At 26.4% G+C, this 18373-nt stretch overlaps 2 protein-coding genes across 2 annotated transcripts; both read right to left on the reverse strand.

Annotated features, from left to right (window-relative positions):
• Positions 1-1162: 1162 nt before the first annotated feature.
• On the reverse strand, positions 1163-2531 carry LOC129609694 (protein SEC13 homolog). The gene is made up of 2 exons (XM_055521798.1): positions 2128-2531; positions 1163-1984 (listed from the first exon to the last, which is right to left on the reverse strand). Exons 1-2 carry the CDS (start codon positions 2409-2411, stop codon positions 1330-1332), a joined length of 939 nt encoding a protein of 312 aa, XP_055377773.1. The 5' UTR covers positions 2412-2531; the 3' UTR covers positions 1163-1329.
• Positions 2532-3642: 1111 nt separating this feature from the next.
• LOC129609641 (uncharacterized) lies at positions 3643-5443 on the reverse strand. The gene is made up of 3 exons (XM_055521696.1): positions 4810-5443; positions 4282-4705; positions 3643-4213 (listed from the first exon to the last, which is right to left on the reverse strand). The coding sequence occupies exons 1-3, from the start codon at positions 4989-4991 to the stop codon at positions 4019-4021; spliced, it is 801 nt and encodes a 266-aa protein (XP_055377671.1). The 5' UTR covers positions 4992-5443; the 3' UTR covers positions 3643-4018.
• Between the last annotated feature and the right edge of the window lie 12930 nt (positions 5444-18373).

Raw genomic sequence — 18373 nt, forward strand, 5'->3', positions numbered from 1 at the left:
TTGTTATGAACAAAAATATTAGGTGTTTCTATTATTTTGACCATAGCTGTGTATCTACATTTTTACATAATGTATGTTCCTACTTACATATTACATACATTGTAAATATTTGTCTAAGAGTATAATAACTATCTCCCAATATAAAATTATATTGACTGCATTAACTAAAAGTGTCCGTATAACATTTTTTTTATAAACATACATTTGTTCATTTGTAATGTTTTTTTTTCCGAGTTCTAATGTAAATGTAAATTTATAGAAATTCTAACACTCTACGCTGCTGTATAACCTATTATTATAGTACTTTCTAAAATCAATGCTGTTATCAAGAAAACTTAGAAAAATTAGTGAGGAATAGAAAAATCAATTTTGTTATTGCAATTTCTTTTTTGAAACTTTAAGTTTTGAATTTCTATAATATAATCAATTTATATTTAAAAAATTCAAAAAAAATTTCGATGCCTGCATTTCAATTCCAACAAAATTTGATGCAAAATATTGAACTTTTTTAAAATTTGAATATTTTTAATTTTTTATTACCTCCCTACAATCTGTCTTAATAGCAGTTTAAGAATGATATTAAAAAAATATTTTATTAATAATTATACTTTTAATAAATATTAATAATATTAATAAATATTTTTATTAATATAAAAATCCTACCTTATTAGATCTAACCCTTTTAAATATTTCATTTGAGCTATAATTCAACAATGTAAATTTAAAACTTTTAAAGAGAAACTAAATTTTCTCTGCAGTTTGTTTACATGTAATCACTTAAGTAAAACTATAGCAAGCTCCTTGGTGTCTAGTAAATATTGAAAAGCCTAAATGCTTTAGATTTTATAAGTAAAGTTTGACTATTACTAAAATTTGTTCCACAGTTTGAATAAATAAAATATAAGCAAAATACCACTTGTGATTTCGATACTTTGGACGAGATTGTATATTTATGGATTTACAAACTTTATTTAAAAAATCTAGAATTTATGTGATAATTGAAAAATTGTAATTTAAATCGAATTTTTACTAGTTGTAATAATATTTGCAGCATTTAGTGATTCGGCTCTTAACATCTACCATACGTTATCAAAATATAAATTCAAATTTAATTGAAATCTTTTTTGCTTTTCATTATTATTACTAATTCTCAAAAAATATGTTAATTTCCATCTGATTTATTTAGAATTTTCTAACAATTTTACATTTTAGATGATGGTGTTTAATAATACGCATATTTAATAAAATTAACTTTTGATAATTCGATTCAAACTTTAATTGGAATTTTAAATAAAAGAATAATAACTACTACGTCGTTCTAAGTTGACTTCACAAATTTCTTTGCTCATTTAAATTACTAGACGTATTGGCATCTTCAGTCAAACATATCCATTGATTATCAAAATTTTCTTTCCACAAACTGACTTTATTGTCTCCACCGCTAACTGCTAAGATTCCTCCAGTAACAGACCAACTAACGCTCCAAACAACATCATCAAATGTGTGTAATGTTATTGGTGTCCATTTTATCATATCATCTGTAGTCCAAACAATAACATGGCGATCTTGGGATGCAGAAGCAATTTGATGACGATTTAAACCAATATTTGGTCCCCAAGCAACGTCTCTTACCCAATCATAGTGTGCTTCTAACCTGCTTTCTTCAACCCATCTATCTTGCTCCTCTTTCCATATTTTTACACAATTATCGCAACCACCAGATGTTAAACGTTTAACAATTGGTGTTTTTGCAGCACGTGCATCAAAAGCTGGTTCAGGTACAGTAGCCGGGCACCAAGAAACTGCATTACAACCAATAGTGTGAGCATTAGCAATTTTTTTATAATCCCAATTTCCTGTCTCAGTATTGCATGATAGAATTGATATTGAACCATCTGAACTCCCACATGCCAACATAAGTCCAAATTCGGATGGTGCCCATGCTACGGAATTAACAGACGAATCATGATTATTGTATTCATATCTAAAACACAAGCGAATATAAATTTTTTTTTTTTTACGTTCCAAATATATGTATTTATAAATTATGTATACAAAAAAAATTACTTATGTATACAAAAAAAATTGAATCATCAATTCCCAATCTAGACAATTAATAAAACTTACAATTTAGTCCAATTGCCATCGTCTTTCCAAATAATTACTTTACGGTCATAAGAGCACGATGCTAAAATACTACCAAATTTTGGATGAGCCCATGCTATTTGCCAAACTGGTCCTTGATGACCTTTTAAATCCGCTACTAAAATTTGCGAACCATTTTTAATTTCAAAAATTTTAACTGAGCTATCAGATGAACACGTAGCCAATCTTAACCCATAATAATCCATTTCAGCACCATGTATCATATCTTCATGGCCAGTATCTACAGTATTTAATAAAGTAACCATTTTTGTATTAATTTATAACTTAAAGCTGTGTAAATGCTCAAATATGTGGAAAAAATATTAGAACTTTTATTAGTTTTATTCTAAATCACCGACAAGATAAAAGAAAACGATGTCATTTATGATGACGTTTTCTATGAACATATAAACATATCTTACTGTAGCAAATGTTTATAGTTGTACATTATAAGCAACATTTTTGTAAATGAGCAACAATTATAGATTTAAAATCTCTTTTTTCCGCTTTCCAATTTTAAAATTTATTGTGAAGAAAATTTAATCGGAAAATATTCAAAATAAAAAAGAACATAATATAGGAAATGCAAAAACCAAATAAGTAAATAATAAATTTTGATGTATTGATGTACATAAATTTGTATATATTGACATATTTATGATGTCTCATAGCCTAATATTGTAATTCACAATTGCAATTTTTTTCCGTCAGAGCATTCTGGTGGCAAATTTATCAACAATTTTTTCAATTTAAATTTCAAAACTGAACTATTTGATGTATTTTAATATCAAAAAATAGTCAAAAGAGAATACATTCATAATTTGATTTTATTGATATTACATGTCCATTAGTAGTTAGTTAACTCTAATAAATTATTAAATTATAAATCAATATATTATTGTGAACAAAATTGTGAATTTTTTTCTTATAAAACCTTTAATAGTATATCCACAAACCAATAAATTGGAAAAGATTTGTGTCCACCATAAATTTTTAAAAAAAATTTACGATAATATCTATCACTCGATAGTTTTTTAGAATAATCCTTCCCAGTAGTTTTTTAAAAATAATCTCGAGCAACAGTTTAATAGTGTTTTAGAATATATTGCAGTTATTGTTTTTGACAGAAACGCCACAGAGTGAAATTTAATTTAGAGAATAAGAACGTTAGCGTTACAGATTTTAAGAAATACTTCAAAGTACTTTAAAAAAAAAAATGGAATGAAAATTTCGCATTGTATTCAGAGAATCTATAGTTTATATTCCCATGAATTTAATCACAGTAATTGTGTATCGTTAAATACTGAAGACAAAATTACACACACAAAGAAACGGCAGGCAACAATTCTATTAAAATTAACTTTTATTACAATTTTAATTTAATCAATATCTTTAACCATTTTACTTTATTTTATTTTTAATTACTCACAAAGTTCAATGTTATCTTATAAAAGTACAAAGTATCATAGCACTTTATTTTAAATATAAAATGCATAATTTATAAATTCATTAAGAGCACTTTATTTTTGAATTGAAAATATTTAAGATAAATTTTATACTATATAATTAACAATTACATTCGTATATTATGCAAGCTTATATAACTCATTCTGCATATACAACACTGAGTATATTCAAATTCAGAAGCATTCCATATTAATAATAATTAAAAGTATTTTTTATTATCATACAAAATTAAACTCAAATTAAATGCTTTAAAATTTGTTGTTCTATTTAAAATCCGTCATAGCACATAATTATACTTTAAGTTATCTTGGGGTGTCCAATGCTCAAAGAAAAAATGCATTTAAAACAAAAAATTGAAATCAATTTCTTATGTTCGAATTCAATTTTGTTTCAGTTTAATTTGCTATTAACAATCGTCTTTTCTAAATATTTCTACTTTTAGTGGATGGCACATTTCATCTGGAACAGACAAACCTACTGGAATTGATACATCACCTTGAGGACATGTACTTAATCCTACAAGAAGATTCATATCGGCAACAAATTCAATAAAATCACCTTTTCTTGCTGGACTTGGTTTACAAAAATATTGGTGAGTATCCTAAAAAAATATTTAATAAATCCTAATTTAATATTTCGTAGAAATTTGAATAAATCTGAAAATATTACTTTAGTAAAACCGGTACACATAAAAATATTCCAAACATCATGTACATCTTCCTCTGACAGACCTCTTTCTTTAACTGCTTCTGTTAGATAACTATGACAACTACCAAATCTTTCTTTACCCGTTATTAAATTATATGTATAATCATCACATCTTGTACCTATAACATCATGAAGAGATCCACCATCTTCATCGATTCCATATTCACATAGTGTGTCAAAGACAAATGTTGCCATTGGTCTTAAATATGGTAAACAACTCCATAATCTATCATATACTTTTAAATGTGTACTATGTAATTGTCTAGTTTTTCCTGAATAAAATCTTTCTTTTGGATTTTCTAAGTTCCACATATTAATATCACCAACTTGTGATCCTTCAACTAATGTTATTCTACATAAGTCATCCTTTTGCATTGTCCATGTTCTATATATAATAATATGTAAATAAAAGTATATTATGTATGTAAATTTTTTTATTAATAAAATACTATGTATATGTATGTATGTATATAAAAAGATTATAAAAACCTTGCAGTTTTTTTTGGAACTATAAATGTGTCGATAGCTGTTCCCATTACAGCATCATATCGTTTTTGATCATATTCAGTTCGAGATACTAAAGCTGCTGCCGGTTTATCATAACAGATAACAGGTTTATGAGATGTAAATGTTCTCTTTTTATCATGTTTTCCGCACCATGATTGTGCCATGGTGAAAAACTTTTTCAAAACTAAATTGATTTATAAACTTTTAATTAATTTGTTTTAATAGTTTTCTGTTTTTTTTTTTTTTTATGTTTTTTATGTAGCTATGTGATTACGCGTACTAAGGTGAATCGGCGGAAACATTCAAGATAATTCAAAAAGCTTCCAATAATAATTATATATTTCTATCGTACAATGATAACAACAGCATTTAAAAGCTTTTTAATATTATCACAGTTTGAATCGGTAACTTTGTTTAAGAAAAGATTGTTATACGTTTATTCTCCAGTATTAACTAACAATTTCAGATCAATGATATTTTTCTTGATTTGTTGCCGCCGTTGGGCTTAATTAATAAAGCTACTTTTATATTGCTTTGCTTTGAATAATCAATGAAGAAAATTATTTTGAATGAAAATGGAATAAAATGCGCGTTTATAAAATGAAAATTAGTATAGGTATAGATATCTATCTCCATGTCTATACAAAATGTTATACATACATACATGAGAGTTTAAATCAATAAATTATATCTACATTTTTGATATACATACAACATTATGTAAAAATTCAATTAAAATATTTGATAAAGCTCGGCTTTGTATTTAAAAATTTGAATTGAAAATTTTTTCTATTTTTTCATTTTATTTTCAGTATAAAAATCAAGTACTGAGTAAATAATGATATACATATAAGAGAACTATAATTTCATACATAAGATATGCGACAATTTTTCTCTCAATAAAACTGTAATATTTTACATATATTGAAATATTTGAGTTTTTGCCTCTAGTGAGTAGTTTTGTTATGTAAGAAAAATAAAAACTCGTCTCAAATCACGTTCAAAAATTAGTGTGAGAATTTGATCGGAATGAGAAGCTAGAGTATCATTGTTCTATTACGATTGTAATTTGTAAATTAAATGTGTTCTCTTTTATATCATTATTTATTATATGATTCCATAGTGTCGAAATTTAAATTAAATTTTGGGAAGCTTTTACTTTTTTTTTTGCTTTTATTTATTTTCACTACACTATCAAGACCTTTATGTAGACTCCAAACCCATACAAATTAGTTTTTAAAGTAATTTTGTAATTTCAAATTTTGAGTGGTAGAAGATATGTTTTTCTTAAAGTTTCGTTTTCAAGTCTAAATAAATTTTTAAGACAACATTTATTTTCAATTTATACTTATTATATAACTAAGCAAAATTAAACGACATAAGTGAGCATATATATCGCATAAATTTCTCAAAATGTTTTGACATATTTTAAAGAATTTAACTGTTTGCTAAATCTATGGTTTGATTTGATATTGTAACATTTCATATTTGAAGCATTTCGAGTTTTTGGAGTGTTAAACTAATATTTGAAATAAATATTATTCATTAAGTTGATAATAACACTGAGTTCCATAATGCAATAATATACGCAGTTTTATAGAATTCAAGTTAAATATAAATTTTTTGAATTGTTTTAAAAATCGTTTTACTTCATTTATGTTATTAACGAATATTATAGAAAATTAAAAAATTTTCGGAAATTATATTAAATTGCTTCATTATTAATTTGTACACATCTCGTATTCCTTAAACTTCTGTTTAAATTCTAATCAAATAATAAAGTCGCGGTTTAGATAAGATAAGCTTATTAGTAAATATATTATTTTTTTAATTTTATACTGTATATGTAGGTAGTTACGTATGTATGTAATTCAGTATTTTATTAATTTAAAGTACCCAAATGAATCATAATAAATTCCATTGAATAAAAAGCTTTTCAAAAATTTGTAAATTACTTATTTAAAATGCAAATAAAGTATAAAATATAGCTTACTTTGTAATTACTTGAATAAATTGAAAAAAATTTAAGGTACTGGCCCATATTGAATATTAAGTACATGGTGCACCTTAATTTTATCAAGCATACCGTATAATATGTCTATTTACTCAAAAGAGTATTTAATACGGACGTTGTATGCATACAGTTAATAATTTAAAAAATAATATACAAATTTTGAGTAATATATATTTCCTACTTCGATGCTATTAATAAGATGCCCTATATGTACATAAAGAGTCGCTTTAGTTCATTAATTATTATTATGTGTATGTATTCATTATATTTTTCACATTAATTTGTATTAGAAAATGTATTGAAAATCAAAAATTTAATGCTAATATAAAATGTGTAAAATTTCATTTAAAATATAAATGCAATCAAATATAAGCTTCGATTATTAAAACTAATTCAATTGTTATTTTTTCGCATGATCTAAGTCACGAATATATAATCAGACTTAATTTAGTGATTAAAAAAAAATTAAAATTTGCTTAAGATCTCTATTAATAATTTTAATATTTATTTAAAATTTAATTTCACTAAATTAACCAGTTTTATTTGTGTACGGCATTATATCGCATTATATCGTTTTACGATATACATCTGTCATAACTGTTTATCGTAAAGATTCATGTCTATGATAAATTTGAAAAAAATTATTAAAGTCATGAATCGTTGCTATTTTTATCGGATTTTGTTTGCGATAAGGTAATTTGAAGGCATTGTAATATAACTAATAACACACAGGTGGCAGCATAGTTATAGCGGAGATATTTTTTTAAATACATACGACATTTTAGCTTCTATTAAAGAAACGTCATTATTTTTTGCAATTAACATTTTCAAGTTTTTTAATTTTTTTTTGTCTAAGTATTTTTATTTTTCTAATAACTGATTCTTACTCAAAATTTTCATACGAAAGTTACTAGAAAGAAAGTATATAAAATCAAAAAATACAATCAATACTTCTTTTTAATTTATTTTTGAAATAAATACCAAATTACTGGAATGACTCATACGTTTAACAACCTCTTTATTTTTTTAATATGTTTAGAAGGGCAACCGCTATAGCTGTTGACATGTCATTGGTACTGACCCTACAAAGCAGTTTACGCTTATTTATTTGAAGCTCATATTATTTACACTGGAACTTAAATTTTTTTAAGGTATGTATGTGTAGAAATTGTAATTTTTATTATAGAAAAATTCAATGATTTTAGAATAAAAGCATACCCACATGTACATCCACATGTACATATATTAAATTGCTAAATGGATAAGTGCTTAATAATTAAATTATTATTTCAGTATTTAATTATTATTAAATTTTAATATTTTGATATTTCTAATTTTTTGTTTTGAACATTCTACGCAAGTCGGTGTAGAGGAAGAGGATCATTATAGATTTTTCTATTATGCTATATATAGATTTTAGCAATACAATATCGAAAAATGTGGAATAATTTGTTCTAACGTAACCAAATCATTATTTACATCTTAATAAATAATAAATAGCAGAATTATTTCATTTATACGTTTACTAAATACATATATTTTGTTTGAATTTGTATCTACTTATGAATTTATACCATATCGAATGTGCCCACAATGAAAAAAATATCATATTCAATTGAATCTCGTTTAATATAATGTACGTACGTCTGCACATATGGCATAATGCATGTTTGCCTCCGAATTGTTGCTGTATTGCGCATATTTTAAATTTTAAAAATTATTTTTTTCAATTGCCCACATCAATTATCAAAGGTCTTACATACATACATACATATGTATATTTAAAATAGAAACATTAACAATCTTAGTTATTCGGTTATTCTTAATGGTTTAAGTGATGCAATAAAAATAATATGTAACACATTTAAATTGTAAAAAATGTAAATATGTAATATTAAATTGGAGATTTTCGAAAATCTTATATCAAATAAATTTTCTTGTCTTAATACAAATTTTCTTTCAGATGCATCTGAATCTCTTTTAATCTCAATCTAAACTTATTAACCGATTGTTTTATTTCTTATTATTCTTTTCACAATTCACAAAATGGAAAACGATTAATAAATTATTGTTGAACGAAATAAATAAATAATGGTATACATACAAGAGTATATATACAAATGTATGTACATATTTTACATACATATTTTACACCCATAGTTTAAATTATAATATGTTGTTGTGTAAAACAAATTACTGAGGAAGTTTAACATTAAATCAACAATTTATCTTTATTATAATGGATGCCTGTACATGGCACACTTCTTACGAATTTTAAAATGACAATTCTGATTAAAATTAATGAATGCAACAATAAACATTTTTTTTATGATTATTGTCAAAAAAAAATAATAATAAAAATGATTAAAAGATAAAAATAAGCTTAAATGTTTTTTGACACTCTCAATAATGCCGGGATGTTGTTCACATTATAAATTATTACACATATATACAACTCATATGTACAAAACCAAATAGACAAGACAAAAAAAAAAGAAACGAAAATTTTTAAGCCTTTAACTTAAAATCCACGCGCATTTTAACTGCGTACTTATTATACCTTTTTATATTTTAATGACCCTAAATTTTTATATTATTCTTAATTTATTGCTTAATGTTCGATGTAAAAATATATGAATAAATACGTATGTATAATCTCTTGAATTATAATTAATTTCTAGTATATAAGACAATAGGGATGGTATTATAAGTTATTAGTTAGTAAAACTAGATCAATATATGTATGAATGTAACTAGAGCATTTATGTTAGTAAAAGTCTCCGATAGGTACACTAAAACAAAATATTAAGATTATTAAAATAAAAACTTGTTAATGTAAAAAGAAATAGCCTATAGCTACAGCTATTATTTACGAAAAATAAAAAGTTCAAAATTTCCTTCAAAGAAAAATTATTGTGTAAACAAATAGATTCGCCTAAACATATGCAATTTACAGATACGTAAAGAAAGTATTACAAGAATAATTTGCATTAGAAAGAAAATAAATAATTTGCAAGTATGTACTCTTACATAAAAATTAGCAAATCGTTTTGGATATATGTATGTATATACTATTATTATTTAACTAGTAAATTCTAAAAAAACTAAACAGTTTTATTAATTTCATTATTGGGGTATTTTAGCCGGTACTTTGTTATGCTTTCAATTGTTAGCTCAAATTATATACTACATATTTATAAATCGGTTCCAGAGCTTGGAATAAGGTCAATACTTATACTATTAAAGATTAAGAAACTTCTATAGCTGAATAAAATAATAAAAAATTAAAACTCAAAAGAAGTTTCTTATCTTTTAGGATTATTTACGAAAAAAACAACAAATTGCCAAAAATGATGGAAAAAAACTACCTCACTATTCTATTTATTATTGTTTTTATAATTATATAATAGAAAACTCTTTAAAAATATATTATAAACCGTTAATTGATTAAATTAAAAGAAAAAAAAAAACGCGTAACTAAAATGGTCATAAACCATTTCAAAGATCATTATTTGTTCTTTTTCAAATAAAATATTTCATAACTCGTAATATTTTTACTCAAAGTAGAAATAATTTTTATCTTCATATAATAAGTTGTCGGGTTTTAGTACTAACTCCGCTAGTGTCAAAAAATACATGGATAATCTTGGCTCATGTGTGCTTCTAGGGTCGGATGGCGTCTCCAAGATAATTTTAAAGAATTGCCCCACATTGCCGACTGTTCCCTTGGTTTTCATTTTTAATAAATCACATTCGTCAAAAATTTTTCCATCTCCTTGGAAAGAAGCGTTTATAAGGCCAATACATAAAAGTGAGTCTAGTGCTGAGCTTCATTATCTGCAATTCCCAAAGTTTTCGAATTGATATTATATGATTCCGTCTACAACTATTGCACGCAATTTATTGAAAAAAATCAACACGGATAACGACCTGGTAGGGACAACTTATATTTTTAATAACAACATGAAAGTTGAGTATCAGACTGACGTTATTTAAACTGATTTCAGTAAGGCTTTCGATATTCTCCCACAAGAAACCCTACTGGGTTTTTCTGACAATTTTATAAATTGGATAAAATCATATTTAGTCTTACAGGATAATTTGCCATTCATCTATCTCGTCTCCACATTTATGGCAAGTTTGATAGTGCCAATTATTATTCAACAACACAATTATTAATCATCATTTCTTTGTATGATGTAGTTTCGAATTTAAGAGACAATGTGGTCCTAATTTATGCCAATGATATGAAAATTTTTAAAAAGTTTTCCTCATTAGCTGATTCCCAAACACTTCAGAATGATTTAAATAATTTCTATGAATAGTGTTCTTTCAACAATTTTAAGTTAAAGTTTTCATTTGGTTCCGTATAATATTAAATATTTCCTTTAGTCGTTACAATATTTTGTTTCTCAAAATATTATACAATCAAATGATATATAAGGAAAATAAATGCTTATAACATAATATTTTATAGCACAAATATTATGATATATGTAATAATATAATTGAAAATATTAAACATAAATAAATTATAAATATTTTATTTTGGTTGTTGTTTTCAAATTTATTATATTTAATTTAAAAAATTAATACCAAAAAATAAAAACCAGAAATTAGAGGTTTTTACATTACTCTCAAATGTTTGTTTCTAAAATTTAAACTTTAAATGTTAATTATTAAAATTTATAAAATTAAAAAATAAACACTTGTGCCTCTATGAATTAAATTCAATTTTAATTTTATTTTAATTAAAACAAAAGAATATTCACTTTTTGTTTTTTATAAAAAGTTTATTTATGAATTCTTAAATTGTTAATTTATGTCTCGTAATATTGTTAATCTAAATCTACTAAATTTAATCATATAATATAGAATTAGTTAACAGAAAAAAATGTAAACTGAAAACATTTGTAAAGAGAACATGCGATGATAATTTTATAATCGAAATTCAAATTAAATACAACAGGAACTGGCAACTTAAGAATTTTATACATTTTTTGTGTTATTTAATTAATAAAAATTTCTTAAATTTTAGATATACAAAACATTATGGTCTAAAAATAGTAACACACCGTATATCAAATAATTTTGTTAATTGAAGAAAATTTGTATATATATACATTTATACATATATTTGTTATTGTTTTTGTGAAAAATAAAAATATTAAGAAAATTAGGGATTTAATTTGATAAAAACAAAAAAGAATTTAATTTTTTTTGTTTTAATGATGATTAATAACAAAAACAAAAGTGTAGGTTCATTGTTTCTTGTAATAAAGAAAACCCAAAAAAAAAAAAACTCTCTAAATTTTAATTGAATATTTTAAATTTCATCCTATTAAAATATTAATATCGTATATATTTCGGCATGTGAAACTTAAGTAATAGCTTTGTTGTTAAAAACAAAAATACTACGCCAGAATATTCAAATAATATTAAGACCGTGTTAAGAATGGAAAATATTTTAAGAAATTAAGAACAAAATAAAAATAAAAACAAGATGAAAATTTTTAGAAAATTAAAAAAAGATTAGAATAATAGAATTTTTGACTTACAAATTTTAATAAATGCAATATCGTAAAAGTATGTTTTTATTGTTATTAGAGCAAAACTTTAACATAGAAAAAAAATTTAATGATATCAGGACATAACCAACTGCAATGTATATATTGCCTAGTTTGCCGATTTATGTATAAAAAAACTCGACATCCGAGATTTGGTGCCACTCCTACACATAACATTGGTACATATAAAAATTTATTTAAAACCGTTCGAATTTTAATATGAAAAGTTAAAGGAATTTTGTAAACGTATTTTAGCATGCAATACATCCTAACACGCAATTTGAAAAATATTCAAAAAAACACTTAAAACTATTTAGTTGAATTGTAGGTTGACTTGGTCCTCCAAAGAGTACATTCAGGACATTTTAGCTCGTTGTTACTGTTGCTTACTATACAACACATTCTGTTGTACTTTGAAGCAAAAAAGTAAATTTTAAAAAAATATGTTAATTATGAGGTAGGTAATGGATACAATAAATGGCAATATATTTATCTATATAATTTTAATACTATCGGTTTTTTGCTGTGTTTTGTGTTGTGCCGAATGAATACGAATAGGGAACTATTACAAAGTATAAAATAAGTACAGAAAATTATCTTACTTTGACCATGTGATACGCGCTACTAAATATGATCCACTTCAACTATTAATCATTCAGAGAAAGATTGAAGGTAGGAGAAGTGTTGACGGCAAACAAAAGTCTTATAGTTGCATAATATTAGAAATTGATCTGGTGTAGTAAATGTTGGGGATTTGATTTATGTGGCGATAGATCGAAATATTTATGAAGAACTGGTTGTTACAAACTGTTAAGTGTTATGCATATGACAGAAGAAGAAGAGAAAATTTTAAATACTATGCAAAATATAAGAAATGAGAAATTGGTAAATTTAAATTTCGTTCACAAGTACATATTCTTTTCTATTTGGTTTCTAGTACTGCCTTTAACATTTTATTATAATTTATTTGTTTGATCTTGCTAGTTGAACTTTTAGGTAGAAATCACATGATTTACTAACCCACAAAAATTATTTTCAATAAAAAATTAAAAAAATTTTCGGTTTCGGTCTTATCGGCACAAAATAACTTGGGTCCTATTATCATGTATATTTTTAAAAATTTCTTAAATTTGATATTTTTACTAAAAAATCATCGCGTATGCCTTTCTATATACCCGTTTCAAGTGCCATCATTTAAAACAACAATAAAATTCTAATTGCGTTCTAAAATAAAAAATATATAAACAATAAAAATCTGCAGCAATTATTTTAAAGAGTTCATTAATTTACCGCTTCTTTCAGTTAACGAAAAAATAACAATAAAAAATAAATTTGTACTTGTTAAAATATCATGAACAAAATTAATTGATATATTAAAAATATTTTAAATATTTTTAAATAAATTCAAAAGTTCATGTCATTTGACATTGTTATTGTTATTATTGTGATGGTTAACAAGAATTAAAATGGAAAAACATAAATAAATCAATTAATGAACTCACGTATCCGTTGGGGGTGAATTTTTCTTATTCCGGTAAATTTCATTCAATTGGTTTTGAATTGCATCTTTATATTATATTTTATAATTATGTAAGTACACATGTATGTATACAAAATTTCAATGATCTATATGATTATTTTGTTTATAAAATTTAAAGATAAAAATAAACCATCTTAAAAGTTTGAACTATAAATTTTTTTCAATTAATATATCCTCATAAAATCTTCAAGATCAAGTCAAGCTTTTTATATTAACCAACTGTTGTGATAAGTGAAATTTTATTTTATTTAAAAACTAATAAAGTTTTTTTTTTTCACTGTTAGTTTTGAACAAAAAAATAAAGATAAAACTACGCCATTGCGCTCTTTTTACGTCTTCATTGAAAAGATGAAAACAATAAAAAATTTAAATCATCACATATTCTCATACATAGCTCGGATCCAAAATTTAAGTTTTGTACACAAATTTGAAAGTTGAAAACTGCTTAACGGAACGTGAAATATTTTTTTTATTATTTTAATAATTTTATTTTGTTCCTATGTAGCTTATATGATTCCCAAGATGTAAAGCTGTAGGGATATGATGGTGTAAGGAAATCTTGTTAAGGTTAATGGAAACTTAATAACGGTAAACTGTGTACGTAGTATTTGTAAAATATACACAGAGTTACGTGAGGTTAGAGTAAAGAATTCATCAAAATAAAAATATCCTTTTTTAACGCATAATTAATAAAGCTAAATCAAATCAAAGGTTTATAATGTAGCACTTTTTCCTTCAATATATGAAAATATTGCTTTTAAAAACAATCTAGCTACGTACTACATTATTAAAATTTTTTTCATTCATATGTACGAATATATTTAAAAGATTGCATACATTTAGGATTAGCAAAATTTAAAGATTTGTTAATATAATGCTCGAATTTAAGGGTTAATTGGGTGAGTTAAGAAAAATAATTATATTTTTTAATGGTATGGAGTTTACCGTTAGCTTTATGCGTTTATAAAAATTTGGAAAAACTTGCAGTTTCGGAAATATATAAGGTGCCAAAAATTTAAATTTTACAGATTTCAAGAGGCTATAACTTGAGAATATAGGGAAATAAATTATTCATTAATGACTAAAAGCTGCTAAGTTTTCAGACTCGAATGGTCTAGAAGAAAATCATCATCATCTTAGCTTTACAGTCCGGGGTGAACCATAGCTTCTGCTACCACCGCCCGCCATTGATCTTTCTGCTTTGCAAGATTGTTCCAATTAACGACGGTCATTGATCTTAAATCTGCTTCTACGTCTTCGATCCATCTTTTTCTTGGCCGGCCACGTCTCCTATATCCTTCAGGCACTCTTTTAAAAACTTTTTTAACTGCTCTTGCATCATCCATTCTTAATAGATGTCCCAGCCATCTAATTCTTTCTGCTTTTATGAACCTAATTACATTTCGCTTTTCTATTAAATTTTCGATTTCGTGATTATACCTAATTCGGTAAGAACCGTCGTCAGATCTTATTGGTCCATATATACCTCTAAGTATTTTTCTTTCGAACGATGCAAGTGCACTGATGTCGGTAGATTTTAATGTCCAAATTTCACATCCATATGTTAGAACCGGCCTTATCAGTGTTTTGTACATTTGTAATTTTTGGTTTCTTGATAAAAGCTTTGAGTGCAGTAGTTTTCTGTGGGCATAATATGTTTTGTTTGCAGATTGAATTCGTTGTAATATGGCAATTGATGTATCCTTATCAGAACTTAATAACATGCCAAGATAATTAAATTCCTTAACCGCTTCAAATTCACGACCACTGATTACTAAATTCTGTGGTGATCGGGATTTATTGTTGGTTCGAAGCATATACTTTGTTTTGTCTGTATTTATATTTAACCCCATTGTTATAGCTGTCGTTTCAAGTTTTTCAAAAGTCTCTTTCAAGTCGTTCAGATTTCTTGAAAGCATCACGATGTCATCGGCATAAGCACATATTTGCACGCTTTTATTGAATATTGTACCGCCGGGATCTACATCTTTAACAACGCTATCTAACACAAGATTAAAAATTAAAGACGATAGTGCATCGCCCTGTTTTACGCCTGAACTTATTTCAAACGAGTTTGATAATTCTCCCTGAATAAGTACCTTGGCAACTGTATTTGTAAGTGTCATCATTGTTAATTTAATTAATTTCTTGGGTATGCCATTAATTTGAAGAATTTGCTCTATTCTTGACCTATTTATGCTGTCAAACGCTTGCTTAAAATCTACGAACAAACAATGTATGTCAATAGAATATTCAAAAAATTTTTCAAAGATTTGACACAGTATGAAGCATTGGTCTGTCGTAGATCGATTTTGTCTGAAACCGCACTGATAGTCACCCAATATTTCTTCAGCAAATAAATTAATTTTATCGTATAATACATTTGTGAATACTTTGTATCCAGTATTTAATAGTGATATACCACGATAATTGTTGCATATTGTCTTGTCTCCTTTCTTATGAATTGGAATTATGATGCTCGTCAGCCATTCTTGTGGTATGGTCTCTTCTTGCCATACTTGACATACTATGCTATGTAATTCACTAAATACTTTTGTACCGCCGTATTTTAATAATTCTGCAGTGATAGAGTCTTCACCTCCACTTTTGTTGTTTTTTAGCTTATTTAAAGCTTTTTTAATGTCATTAAGTGTGGGTAGCTCCATCACATTTTCGACTGTTCGGTATAATATTGTATCATGGTTGTTATTATCATTATCCAACTCGTTTTCATTTTCGCTGTTCAGGAGTTCGCCGAAATGCTGCATCCATCTTGTTATGATTTTTTGTTTGTCTTTTATGATATTTCCATTTTTATCTTTGCATATGTTTATTCGGGGCTGAAATTTCTTTGTTTGTTTTTTAATATTTGAGTACATATTTTTTACTTTGTTTTGTTTAAAATCGTTTTCTATTTCTTCAATTTTTTCTTTAATGTACTGCTTTTTCTTTTTCCTTATCGCTTTCTTAGCGATTTTTCTTTTTTGTTGGTAGTCTTGTAAGTTTTGTCTCGTTGGTGCACCTAAACATTTCCTTTTAGCTTGCGTTTTCGATTCGTTCAATTGCTTGCATTCTTGATCGTACCATTCATTTGTGTTATTGATTTTTTTGCCGATTGTTTCATTTGCTGCATGGCTCAGTATACTTTTCATGTTGTTCCATTTATCAGATACATTAGTCTCGTTTTCACGTTGATTTCCATTAATCTTTTCTTCTACTTTTTGCTGAAATCTTACGCGTTCTGAAGTACTTTCAATAATTTTGCTTGTGTTCCATATAGTTCTTTTGAAGTTGTTTCTACTATTCACATTTGAAATACGTTGATGTACTTTAGCAACAACTAAGTAGTGATCTGAGTCGCAATTCGCACCTCTGTATGATCTAACGTCAGCTATAGAAGTTGCGTGTCTTTTGTCGATCATAACATGGTCAATTTGATTAGCACCTCTCATTCCAGGTATTTTCCAGGTTTCCTTATGTATATTTTTGTGTGGAAAGGAAACACTGCTAATCCACATTCCTTGACTTGCAGCAAAGTTACATGCGCGAATACCGTTGTTATTACTGATATTGTGTAGAGAATGTTGTCCAGCAACTTCTCTTACAAAATATTCCTTGCCTATTTTCGCATTGTAATCGCCAATAGTAATTAGCATATCATGTCTGCTTATTTTGTTGCAGTAGGCCGTTAATTTATCGTAGAAATGATCTTTGTTATTTTCTTCGGCATCTTCAGTTGGTGCATATACCGACAGTATTGATAAATTTTGGAATTTACCCTTCAGTCTGATATAGCACATTCTCTCATTTATTGGTTCGAATTCTATTATACTCTGTCTTAGTTTTTTATCGACATAAAACCCAGTTCCCTTATGTCCGGGTTTATTTGCACCGCTGTAAAATATCGAATAATTTCTCTTTCTTATTTCTCCTTCACTACCAAATCTTATTTCTTGTAATGCAGCAATATTAATTTTATACCTTAGAAATTCATCTGCAATTTCGGCCATTTTTCCAGGCTGTAACATTGTTTGGACGTTCCAAGTCGCTATCCGTAAATCGTTAACCTTAAGGGCTTGCATGGGTCTGTAACGTTGAGTTCCTGATCTAATGTTCCGAGGCAGTTGTTGCATATTCATGACAATTGTTACTGGTATTAGGTTGTCAGCCTTAAGACCAGTCTCCTCTAGGAGAGTCAGATCACCTTGCTTCTTCTGATCCCTTTCCTTCCACCAGGGTTTCCTTCTCTCTTGAGTTGGTTACCTGATCTCCAGTTAGGGTTGACAGCACCACCACGTGACGGCGAAGCAGGAGATTGAGAGTGAGAGGTGAGTAGCTTCATTTCCGTAGATCCGCTATCTGGTTGCACATCACTCTCCTTTTGGTGCCGGTCTAGAAGAAAAACCATATCAAAAATTTGGAAAA

The sequence above is a fragment of the Condylostylus longicornis genome, unplaced genomic scaffold (assembly GCF_029603195.1).
Source record: "Condylostylus longicornis isolate FDR11 unplaced genomic scaffold, ASM2960319v2 ptg000040l, whole genome shotgun sequence".
Classification (NCBI taxonomy): domain Eukaryota; kingdom Metazoa; phylum Arthropoda; class Insecta; order Diptera; family Dolichopodidae; genus Condylostylus; species Condylostylus longicornis.